The sequence below is a fragment of the Alligator mississippiensis genome, chromosome 2, assembly GCF_030867095.1.
Source record: "Alligator mississippiensis isolate rAllMis1 chromosome 2, rAllMis1, whole genome shotgun sequence".
NCBI lineage: Eukaryota > Metazoa > Chordata > Crocodylia > Alligatoridae > Alligator > Alligator mississippiensis.
Window position 1 is genome coordinate 187,714,224 of NC_081825.1, and position 11,684 is coordinate 187,725,907.

The 11,684-nt window shown below is 42.7% G+C and overlaps 1 protein-coding gene across 3 annotated transcripts in view; it reads left to right on the forward strand.

Annotated features, from left to right (window-relative positions):
- The window catches only part of LSP1 (lymphocyte specific protein 1), an 84,406-nt gene that overhangs the window by 64,904 nt on the left and 7,818 nt on the right, over positions 1 to 11,684 (forward strand). For all 3 annotated transcript variants that reach the window (XM_006278839.4, XM_059722583.1, XM_014602248.3), the window contains exons 6-10: positions 3,291 to 3,334; positions 3,628 to 3,709; positions 4,171 to 4,308; positions 5,256 to 5,336; positions 6,293 to 6,404. In XM_006278839.4, coding sequence (XP_006278901.1) covers positions 3,291 to 3,334; positions 3,628 to 3,709; positions 4,171 to 4,308; positions 5,256 to 5,336; positions 6,293 to 6,379 — 432 coding nt within the window. In that variant the 3' untranslated portion in view covers positions 6,380 to 6,404. The remainder of the gene's footprint in view (positions 1 to 3,290; positions 3,335 to 3,627; positions 3,710 to 4,170; positions 4,309 to 5,255; positions 5,337 to 6,292; positions 6,405 to 11,684) is intronic.

An 11,684-nucleotide genomic window follows, 5' to 3' on the forward strand; every position in this document is an offset into this window, starting at 1 on the left:
GTCAGTTTTGTTTTTTTTTTTCTTCACATTGCCATGGAACATGTTGACTTTTCCTATCAAAGTTTGCGTAGTTCAAAAAAAAAAAAAATCAGCATGTTCCTGTGAAACCTTTGTATTTTGATAACATTAACTTATCTGATGGAAACCTGCTTTCGCATTTTCAGCTAGTTCTTCATTTTTTTCCCCCCCCCCTACTATATGTACACACAGACCATTAAGTTATCTCTTGTATTATGCCAGTTTACTAGTGTGTGATCCCTAGTGCAGATATAAGTTTGAGGTATGGGGGAGTGGTGGTGGGATTTTTCATCCTTTACAAGCATTGACCTTGTTGATCATAGTCCAGGATGTGGGATAACAAGTGTGTAGAGTGCCATCCTATTTCAAGATGAGGCTGGACAGACACCTTGCTGGGATCATTTGATCTCGGTAGTATTCCTGCCCAGAGCAGGGGGGTTGGACTCTGATCTTTTGAGGTCCCTTCCAGCCTTTAATTTCTATGACTTCACCTTTTGGGTGATGATGAGAATTTGGGGTGGTCCATTAATCACCTACTGATATTGTGCTCTGTACATGAGTCATTTGTGCTTAGCATTTCATGATTACTTCCTATTTATTCTGTTTATCAAACTTCCTGGAAGGGGTGAGTTTCATAATCTTTAACTGTCAGACATGGTACCCAAAATGGAATGCGGAGAAAGCTTCTGTTCTTTATATAGAAAAGATTAAAAATAGCTTTATTGCTCTGGAGGGGCTCGGTTATTTGGATTGTGGTTGCAATGTATGCTGCTCATGATAAGCTGTGAGGTTGTGATGATGAAAGAGAAATATCCTCACTGTGCTGAGAGAAGGAAATGGGTAGCAAAAGCAGAGCGCTTATAATTGGAAGCAGAGTAGAGCCTGCACCAAGTGTTTCTGGAAGCTGCTCTACCATTTTGCAGAAACACTTGCACCTTGAGCTTTCACAGGGAGCTGCTGCTGTGAATATTTCAGTAAAGAAGTGATTGGATATGTAGTCTTTCTAAAGAGGTCTTGATGGTGGTGATGGGAGGTTATCAGTAGGAGGCTGAATCTTTGTCTAAAAGCGAAGAAATCTTCCTTGGAGAGAACTGGGATACTTCTATGGAGCTATCCAGCTGGAATAGTGACTCTTTGGATAAATATTCCTGCGGACTAAGCCACAGTATTCATTTCTGGAGTGGGACAGTGAAGAGGTGGTAGAGATTTTTATTTATTTATTTTTTCTATGGATAGGTGCAGAGGCCTTGGGTGAATGGGGTCATAGCATACTGGGACTCAAAAGGATTTGATAGCCAGGAAAGGCTGGAATGTGATGAGAGAGAGAGGAGGGAGAAGAACCCAAAGCAAAAGGGGTGGAAGAATAGCTGCAGGCATGAAGTTGACAGCCAAAGAAGGAAAGCCAGACCAGGTGAAGCTGTTTTGCCTCAGATTTCTGTTGTGGCCATGTTCCAGGAGGTCAGGCCAAGATGCTTATGGTCCCTTTCTGCTCTTTTTTTTTTTTTTTTTAAATGCCTGATGAACTGCAGAACTTGTGTAGTGTGAAGGCATGAGTCTGGGGGAGGCTTGGTGTTGAGGAGTAGGTAAGTGAGCAGTGCAGAGTCTAATGAAAGCTGACGGGTGCCACACTGAAATGCAATGTCTGTAGTTCATTCTTGTAGTAGCTCTCTTTAAATATGGGCTGGGGCTTGATGCATTACCTGTTGGTGGGATGGGGAGGGCAAAAAGAGCCATTTGTCCCCGTATAGCACCTGTCCCAAAAATAACAAAATCACTTTCATGGAATCGGGTGAGAACTGGTAGTATTTCACAGAAGTGGTGATGATGAGGTATGGGTGGTGATTTGCCTTAAGTACTAGTTTAGCTGCTGCTTGAGCTGGGAATTGAATTTGAGGGCCTGATGCTGCCCTGTCCCTCCTAGCCTTGTACATCTTCTACCATTCTAAATGGGTAAGTGTAGTATACAGTACCACTTGCTACCTGTGCTCCAGTTGCTCAGATGTCATCGGCTATACATGCAGTTCTGATGCCACTCCTTCAGCTTGTCGGTGGTTGTTTACACAGGCTGAGCTCATAAGGGAAGAAGCTTCCAGAGCAGAAAGTGGGCCCAGTACAAGCTGCTCAGCAAGAGTTACATTTTAGAAGGAATGCACCACACAAGCATTCTGTAAAAGCAGAGAAGTCATCCTAACAAATCTTAGCTGAGCATGGGTACAAACACCCCCTTCTAACCTCTCGCATATTTCTACCCATTAAGCCAGTCCTCCTGGTGACTATCTGTCTTGTCAGATCCTTCATTGCTTGGTTAAAATTAGCATTGACCTCTGAAAGCATTTAAAAATTCTTTTGCTTTGCGGCATTTAGTTCTGGTCTCCCTCCGTGGTAGCTTCCTGAAGCATATGTAGGTGTGCACTGGCTGAACCTCTGCTGGTCAAGTTGCTATTGCATTCCTGGTTTTGCAGAACTCATTAAATACACTGTGTATTCAAACTGGTGCAGCTTGCATTCCTGCTTTTCTCTGTGCTAAAACTGGTCTTCATTCAGCAGCAGCAGCAATTTGCTCATTCAGTTCTCCCCTTGTTTTGGTTTCATATTTTTGCTTCTGTCTTTGCTTTTCTATACCTGACACTCCCATCCATCTCCTCTCCAAACACCTGTGGGTCCTGTAGAAGGCACACCCATGCAGCCCACCCCTAGTGTAGTGGAATATGGTGGGACCAGAGAAGAGAATGGATAATCATGTTGCTACTTAAGCTGGCAGCTAAGATACCTATTAGCTTTTGTGTCTAGCTGAGTTAGTGGCTTTTATGGCAAGGGACAAGAGGGTAGGTGAACATCAAAGAATGAAGTACAACTTCCAGAATATGTTTGTAACTGAGTATGGACTAGAAGCAAGGGTTCTTGCACTCTCTCCTTTGGGTGCTTTATTTATTTATTTATTTATTTATTTATTTATTTATTACCTTCCTCAAGGTGGAGAGTTGCTAGGCAAGAAGGCTGAAGTTTGGCTGGTCCCCATAAAACTCCAGCACCTCTGCTTATCTATCTGTATTGCTGCTGATGGAGTGGCTTCCTCTTAACTGCAAAGTGGGGAGCTAACTGAGCATTTGGGTGTCCTGTGCTTTGGACAGGAAGGTGAAGGGAATTTCTGAACCTGTCTAAGGCACCTTGGCTGGAGGTGGGGAATACTTGTTCTGACCTGTCAAGGGAGGTTCAGAGAGGGTCTCAGTACAGCATGGAAAACTGATGACTTTCTAATTTTTCCTTGTTAGATCACAGACCGCACAGAATCCCTGAACCGCTCCATACAGAAAAGGTAACTCTCCTCTGGCAGTTTTCTGCTGGGCTTTGACTGTGGACATAGTCATCCCACAGATGCTCACATGAACCAAAGGCAACATCTGAACTGTATGTGCTTGAGGTCTCTGCTGCCTTGATGAAAGGGAATACTTTCCATTAGGTAAAAGGATGCTTGACCATCTTTCTGAACTAAAATCTTGACCCAGGGGAGCCTAGTAGCTTTTTCCATAAAAGGCTTGGGGAGGCTTCACTCTGGTAAACTTATCAGAGTATTGTTTTATTCCCCCTTCTCTTCTGTTCTCTTCTTAGCAACAGCATAAAGAAGACTCAGCCACCCCTTCCTGTTTCAAAGATTGATGACAGATTGGAGCAGTACACTCATGCCATTGAGGTAATACTCCACACCACATAGCTGAAGCCTTCTCTATTCCCAGCTTCATGTAGCCTATACTTCCATGGGATGCTCCATCCTCTCTCTATAGCACTTTCACTTTATCCCTGTAGACACTGCTTTAACCACTACCTAAAATAGTACTAGAAGAGATGGTACCTACTGAATTTGCCATATGCCTACCAGTGCTCTTCATTTCAGTAGGAGAAGAGATCTTGTGCAGGTTTGAGCAGAGAAGAGACCTGCTTAAATGGCTTCTTACCAGCCTGCAGTGGTGCGGTGTCTTCGCTTATGCTCCATGTCCCTATAGTGGGCATGGATAACCTTCTTCTAGCTACTCTGTGTTTTCATTGGGCACTCGTGATTCTGTGAGTTAATGTATCGAGTGGGGAATAATAGCAATCTGACTTATTTGCAGAAAAATCTCGCTGTCTAAAGCTTGATTTTTGCTTGTTTCCCAGACATCTGCTAAGGCTCAGAAACCTGTCCGACAACCCTCCGTTGACCTTCCTGCTGGTATGGTTGTTGCCAGCACGAAAAGCCTTTGGGAGACTGGAGAGGTTGCAGCTCAAGCTTCTCCTAAGACACCAGCCTGTAAGGTAAGACTGCTAGACCTTCTGCACCATGAAGAAAAGAGTTCTTTCTCTTACTTTAGGACTCCTACCCACCCCCCTCCTGCATTTAGTGTCATAAGCTTTAGAAAGATACCTTATCCTGTTATATGACTGGTTGGGCTTATTGAAATGAATTCATTGCCTGTCTTACCTGGTAGTACTTTGGAGTCTTAACTCAAACTGTGACATAAAATGTACTACTTCTGAAGGGACCATATCAACAGAATACAATTCCTTCTCTTCTCTCCTTTATTGGGATGACTCTAAAACTTTCAGTGTTCACTTTCTATTTTCAGCACCTGGCTAAAGCCTTCTCTGTACCTAGGATTAAGCTACAACTGGGCAGACCCCAGGGAAAGAAACTAATCTTATCCCTAATTGAAACAGGAATGTACTTGCTATTAGACGTGGTGGCTTCCAATAGCTGCATAATCGGGAACTAACGTGAATTGGAGTGCTAACAGCTCCTAATCTCAAGGAGGGAGGTAGTGTGACCTTGGAAAATGAGGAGGCTACTCTTTCACACCATTTCTAGTTGGATGTATCATCTGGCTCTGAGCTAGCATAGTTTTGCAAAACCAGGGTTGCAAATGTATGGAGACAAAAAGAAAGGGGGGGGGGGGAAAAAAAAGGATTGCTATGGTGTGAAATTCTTTGAATGTTAGCAGTTATCCTAATAACACTATTCCCATCTCTTACAAAATTTATGCTTGGGCCTTGAACTCAGTACAATGTTAAAGTTAAACGCATGTTCATGATAGCTGAATAAAGGGAGGGATCTCATCATGGGCTATGGCATTTGGCCACTTCCTTGCCCAGCAGGACTGTCTGATCCTGCTGTCCATGCCCTTGATTTAAACTAGGCAGGTGACAGGAGTAAAAGTGGTGTTAATCAGTATTGATGGTTAAGGAAAGGCATCTTTGGTTTTCAGGACATTGTGGCTGGAGACATCGTGAGTAAACGAAGCCTTTGGGAACAGAAAGGTGGGCCAAAGCTCGAAGGCAATGCCAAGGTAAGATATTTGTTTTTCTTGGCATCTGTCCTTTCTCGTATAGAATAGAGACTTCTTCCTTGGGTGAGAGGGAACATGAAAAAAGGAAGAGGTCTATATGTTGGCAGGCAACATCAGTTTATGCCCCAAGGCAACCACAGGCCTAGGTCAAAGGGTTTCCTTCATAACAGTGACCTGCTGAGTCTTTCAGGACTATGAAGGGGGACAGGGCAGTAGGAAGACACCTCGGGAGCTATTTTTTCGAAACTTCTCTCTATTCTAATAAGTGTCCCTACTAATGTAATGATTAGCCTAAGCCAAGATTTCAAATACTGTTCTGGTGTGTTTGCATCTGGATCCGACTCATAGCTCTGGCTCTTTATTAATAGCCTTTAAAGTTAAACAGTCTATTCTCCCCTAGAGAGAGAGTTAAAGACCTGGGTTTGGTTTCCTGTAAACTGCTATTGCTGGGCTGTTTGCCTTCTTCTGAGAAGAGTAGTGGCCTCTAGTGGTGCATGTACATAGCAAAAATTCATATTTACAGTCTCCTCTTCCCTCCCCCCCCCCCCCCCCCCCCGGGTTGCAGATGATTACCTTGGTTCTGTAGGACTTTCAGATGGAATACTGCCTTTGTTCTTGTTAGGCAAGCCTCCCCAACCATACCCTAAGCTACTTCATAATATGGATGGATATGAGCCTTAAAGATGTCCATCTTAGCTGATGGTCCCAAAGTGATTAACCTCCTTTTTGTCTAAGGACAGATGGGGGTGGTGGTGAAGAGGCAAATGCAAACTGACACACACATAGGAATCTGAACAAATATAGTGATGTCAGTGAGAACCTGGCTTGCTCCTCAGGCGTCTGTTAACTTGGCTCTCAATCCCTAACATGTATTTAGATATCTTAATCATCTCTTAACCCTGGCAGAAGAGATGTGCATTTGAGGAAAGATGCTAACTCTCTTTTCTCCCTTTCAGAGCACTCCTGGCAAGAAGTACAAATTCATATCAACTGGACATGGCCAGTACAAGAAGGTGTTGATAGATGATGCAACAGAACAATAGTATGTCCAGAGTACTAATTAACCAGGTAGGTGGGACATTGCCTTTTGAGGTAGGAGAAACTCAGTCATACATTATGGGTAGCTAGAATAATTCTGTGCATTATAGGTGAAGAAGGGGGCCCAGTGGGTAGGAAGGTACCATGTAGTAGAGGTTGGGTTCCTACTTTTCAGTGAATATTCAGTGACTTTGTCTTAGGGACAGGAAGACAGTGGAATATGGGTAGCTCTTTCTAGAGGCTGCAGGGAGTAGGGTATCTGAGAACTTGCCTTGCTGACCAAAGTATTCATAAGGCAATGTTCTTTTCGTTAACCCAAGGAAGAATCTGGCTTGGTCAGATAAGGTGTTCTCCAGTCCCGTCTCTTGGGCCTAGATTTCTCACTCTTTGCAATGCAAGGACCGAACTGGGATTCACTGGACAAGCACGTGGGAATTGGCAGCCCTCTTACCCATGTCCTTATAAAGCTTAATTCAGTGATTTCTGTGTGGGCAGTGAAAAGACTACACTGACTGCTGTGGCCTTTGGATTAGACCCATAGGGAGAAAAAATAACTCTTGAAAATGTGCATTGGCTCCTGATAAACCAGGCAGTAGAAGGGACTCTCTGTTCACACTGAAAGAAAGGATAGAGCTATCTCTTGTCACCAGTACAGTCAGTCTTGGAGCATCCCTCTCTTTCAAGAGCTTGTTGCTTAGGTTAATAAGATCCCTGTTATCTTAAGTGGATTACAGTAAAGGGCTTTAGTGGCAAGAAGGTGCTGGCATAGAGTGGTGTGATAGGGGCAGAGCAGTCCGAGTGCCAGACACTGTGTGCAGATAAAAACAGCATATGACTTGTTTCCATAATAGCATTTATTTTTTCTCTAAGCTTTATATGTAGCTCTGTCTTCAGAAAACACTGTTTCTCTTCTTCCCTAGTTCAGTTGGGATTACATTCCCTGGCGCTCTCTTTTAAACAAGTTCTCAAGCGTGCAGAATCTTTCTTTCCAGGATATGATGAGATAGAAAGCTCAGAAGGCCATCCTTGAGGACTTGCCATGTGTGTTGTTGTCTGGCAATGCAAACATAGGATATGGAGTCCTTCTGGCAACTTGATCCCCTCACCCTTATAACTGTCATCATTCCTAAAACCTGCCTCAACTTGCTTTGCTTTCAACATATCCCTTATCTCTGTTTATGCAGTCCCCTTTACTAGCTGTTACTTCTGTATACCAAGCCTGGCTTTGATAAGTGTGGCTGTCCCATACAGTAAATCATACTAGGGTATACTCACCCTATCTGAGTTTATACTGTTTTTCTATGGCTGGAGAGGAAGGCACCCTTTTACTAACAAGTTGTTTTTTTTGTTTTTTTTTTTTTCCTAAGCCAGATTTAGGAGAGGCCTGCCAGTGGTAGGAAGCTAACCAACCCTCCTTGAAGGAAGGGTAGGTGACAGCTAGGCATTCCTTCAGATGAGAGCTTATACTCTGAATGACCATGGTGTGGTGCTGTTGTTGTCCCATTTGAATCTGAGCACGGATGCATTTTCTTCTGGCTACAAACAGCAAGAGTTTAAATAGGTAGTCGGCTTTACCTCCACTTTCACTTGCTTTGTTGGCTGGCTGTTGTGCCTTGAGATCCATCCAGCTATTTTTCTTTTCTTCGTTCCCCATCATTCCAGTTTCGTTCACATTTCTACCTTATGGTCCAAGGAAGCATCCAGAACCCTATTATGTCACTTGTTAAGCATGTGAGGGCTTTCTGTAAAGTGTTTTTAAATGCTGGATATTGAATGTTTCCCCATACTTTACCCCTTCTCACTTGCTTACCTCTCTTGCAGGCTAATGGAGTAAGTGGGTATCTCTAAGTGTTGGCTTAGTTTTGCTGACTGGATGCCACTGCTTCATGTACAGTTAAATCAGTGGCCCAAAAATACAGTGAAGTAGCCTGAGAAATACTGTCCTTGTCTTCTCCCTTTCACATCAGTCAACCCTGCTCAGAAAAATCTCAATGCACTGACTTACTGTGAAGTATCCTACTGTAATGCCATCTAAATTTCTTCTGCCGCCTACATCTGTTATCTCACTTCTCTCCTTGTGCCAAGAACAAACCTGGCCTTACCCAGTGTATCTGCTTCTAGCTTTGACTTGCTCCCTCTCCTTTTATTGTAAGGCTAAGCAATTCAGTGTGACCTGCCTTAGTCTCCTTCCCATTAAGGAAATTGAGCTCCTGGTAAGCTAGGCTCCTGCTTATGCAGCAGGCTGTAAATGCAGTGAGGTGGGAGGCAAAGCAAGTGAACAAACTTATAAGCCACACTAAATGCAGAGCTCAGCAAGCACCTATTCTCTCCTCTCATATATGAGCTGCTTGTTCACTGCTTCACTGTTGCTATGGACAAAGTCATTTGAAACTCAGCAATTCCTGAAATGACGTTCTTTTGCCAAACTGGCCTGTCCTCCCCACTGTAATAATCAGTAGTTTTGCTTGACAGCAATAATCCAGAATCCATGAAAGGTAATTGAGGACCCCTGCATGTGCAAAACCAATGCTACAGTAGCGTTATTCTTACTATGCTGTAAATATATTCCTGTGATATCTGTGTAGGTAGCAGGATTTTTTTTTTTAAAGCAACTTTGTTTTGGCAACAGGAGGAGAGGGTACTATATACTAGCAAACAAAGGGACTGCCGTTGAACTCTTGACCACTGCTATAGGACTGCAAATAACTGACCTCACAAAGCAGCTATGCTGAAGCAAGCTAAATTTAAAAAGGGGAATGGGTTTTGGAAGCCTTCCTACGTGAAATTCTGTCTTGCTTGTCTTCAACCTTGTACTCCAAATTGGCATGCTATATAATATACATATGTGCATGTTTAAGTGGTATAAATTGGGGGTTGCCAACTTTTCAGTAGCAGCTAGACCCTCCCTTAGGTCCAAGGTGGTGGCAGCAGCAGCTGACAGTGGCAGACTGGAGGAGGCAGCTGAGATAGATGGCCTTTAGATGGTGCATTCTTGTACAAATGTGTTTGGCAGGCTGGATAAAATCTGTCTGGGCTGATCTAGCCTGTGGGCCCATAGTTTGCTTGCTCCTAGAATAAATTTATTTATTTTTGTCATTTTGAAATGGATGCACCTGTCCAGAAATACGTAGGACTCTGCTACAGAGTTTCTCTCTTGATAATCATAGACTAAGGCAGCTCCTTGTTGCCCACCAGTAACTCCTATTCAGCATCAGCACCTGATCATGGCTTAATCCCTAAAGATGTTAATAGTAACCCCTGCATATACTGGCTGCAAAATCATGCTCAATATCATGCAAGATGGAAGAAAATTTAATTTCCTAGAGAGGGCAACTTCTTTGTGCTGAAAATGAATTAAAGTAATTAATTAAACTGTTCATTCATTAATTTCTAAATGTATTATCTAGAGATTTTAAGTCTTGTCTAAACTGGACAGTTTTGAATTACTCTAGAATAAAATAGTACAACTTCTTCTAATGCAGATACAATAATACTGGTTTAAAGGCGTTTTATGTGGGTAAGGTTCTTTCCCAAAGAGAAAAAGGAATAGGTTACTTCAGAACAAGGTGCTTTTAGATAACTGCCCTTACTGTGGGCTAGTATGTGTCCCTGCTAACAGTCGTACTGATAGGACTATGTATTGGTTACCAAAAAATGCGACCCTAAATGAAATCACTAGTTTCCTATTGGTGCACAAGCCAGGCTTCAGGCACAGTTGTGCAGATATTTCTGAATTATGTGCAACTAAGAGGCTGACTTGGGAGTTTTTCCAGTTGCTACTCTATTTTCAAACTACTGAAAACCCAACCTTATTTTCTTTTAGAGGACCCAAGGGAGTTGGATGCTATCTGAATCCCGTTGAAGTGCTGTAGAATTTGATTCTCAAAACTCCCTTGTGCACCTTCTAAAAACATCAGGCTAAATGAACAAAGCTGTTCACCAAAGGAAAATACCTCCATTCTCAGCCTAGATCAGGAAAGTCTTATCTGTAATAGCCTGTCCTTCCATGTGACTGGGACTTTAACTTGCTGCCAATCTGTTTGGCAGAGCAGAGCTGGTAAAAAGAAACCAACAATATAGTTTACAGAAAAATTTGCTACCTGCAGATTTTTTTTTTTTAAAAACTCAGACATAGACTTTAGGGTTTTCTCCTCTTTCTTCCTTTTTTTGCTCTGGGGAAAAAGATGGGGTGGTAGAAAAAGGATTAAAGAAGAGAATTGCATACTGAACCCCCCTGCAAATTTAATTTTGAAGATAAATTTTTCAGTTTAAATGTTTCTATCCAAAAAGTTTCCACAAAAGTAAAAATACTGCTTTTGAAATTCTACCTCCTCATTTTAAATGGAAAAACTCTCACTAGCTCTATCCTGTGCAAGGAACAGAAAGTAAACACGCCTATCAAATGTCCTTTTGGGGCTAAGCATGCCAATCCTACGTTGGCTATGCAGAAATATTCTTCCTTATGGCAACCACCTTCTCTGGGGAAGTTGAAATTCTTGAATGCTTGCTGTTTGAGCTCACTCTCTCTAGGCCTTGTGGCTATGGAGATGTAAACATTTAAAAGCAAAACAGCCCACAAAACAAACCCACCCCAAAATAGCCAGAAAAAATATTTGTTAATGATGCTTAAAATTCACAAAAGGAAAATAACACTTATAAAATCCAAATGGCTATGGACAAAAAGCCGTAGAAGAAATAGGAGTTGTTAAAGGAGCATCAGTTTTGGATTTGTCATTGTTTCCTACATTGCTAAGATCTGGTGCTTTTTTTACCAAAAAATCCTAGGTCTTGCCAAGTTGTGCCTTGGCTATAGTACTCCAGTGATAGCTATAGTGCATTATTGTGGGTGGGTTAGGTTTGGGAGAAGGCTTAACTGCCCTGCCCTGGAAGATGTGATGTCTTCTGTGGAGGGAGTACATGCCTGTCTCTTGCATTGCCCAGTGCATGGAGCTGAACCGAGGCTGCTTGTAGAAGGCTACTTGCTCAAAGGGCGCCCCAAATGCATGGAGTATCCTTGTTGCTAAGTAGTCCATCTTAAGGCAGAATTGAGAACAGGTCCACTTGTTGCTGGTGGGCTATCCTGCTTGACCACCAGGAAGAATAGCAGCATTGCAATCTATATCAGCAGGTCACTATTTCAGCCAAATTCCTGAAAAAATCAAAGGAGCTGCCATGTTTGAATAGACTAGCCTTCCTTGTAGTCCGGTATCTTGTCTAATAGTGGCTAATGCTAGATACCTTGGAGGGAGAAGGAGAGCACAGAGGAATTGCTACTGCAGATGAGACCCTATGTCCATCTGTTCAGCCATC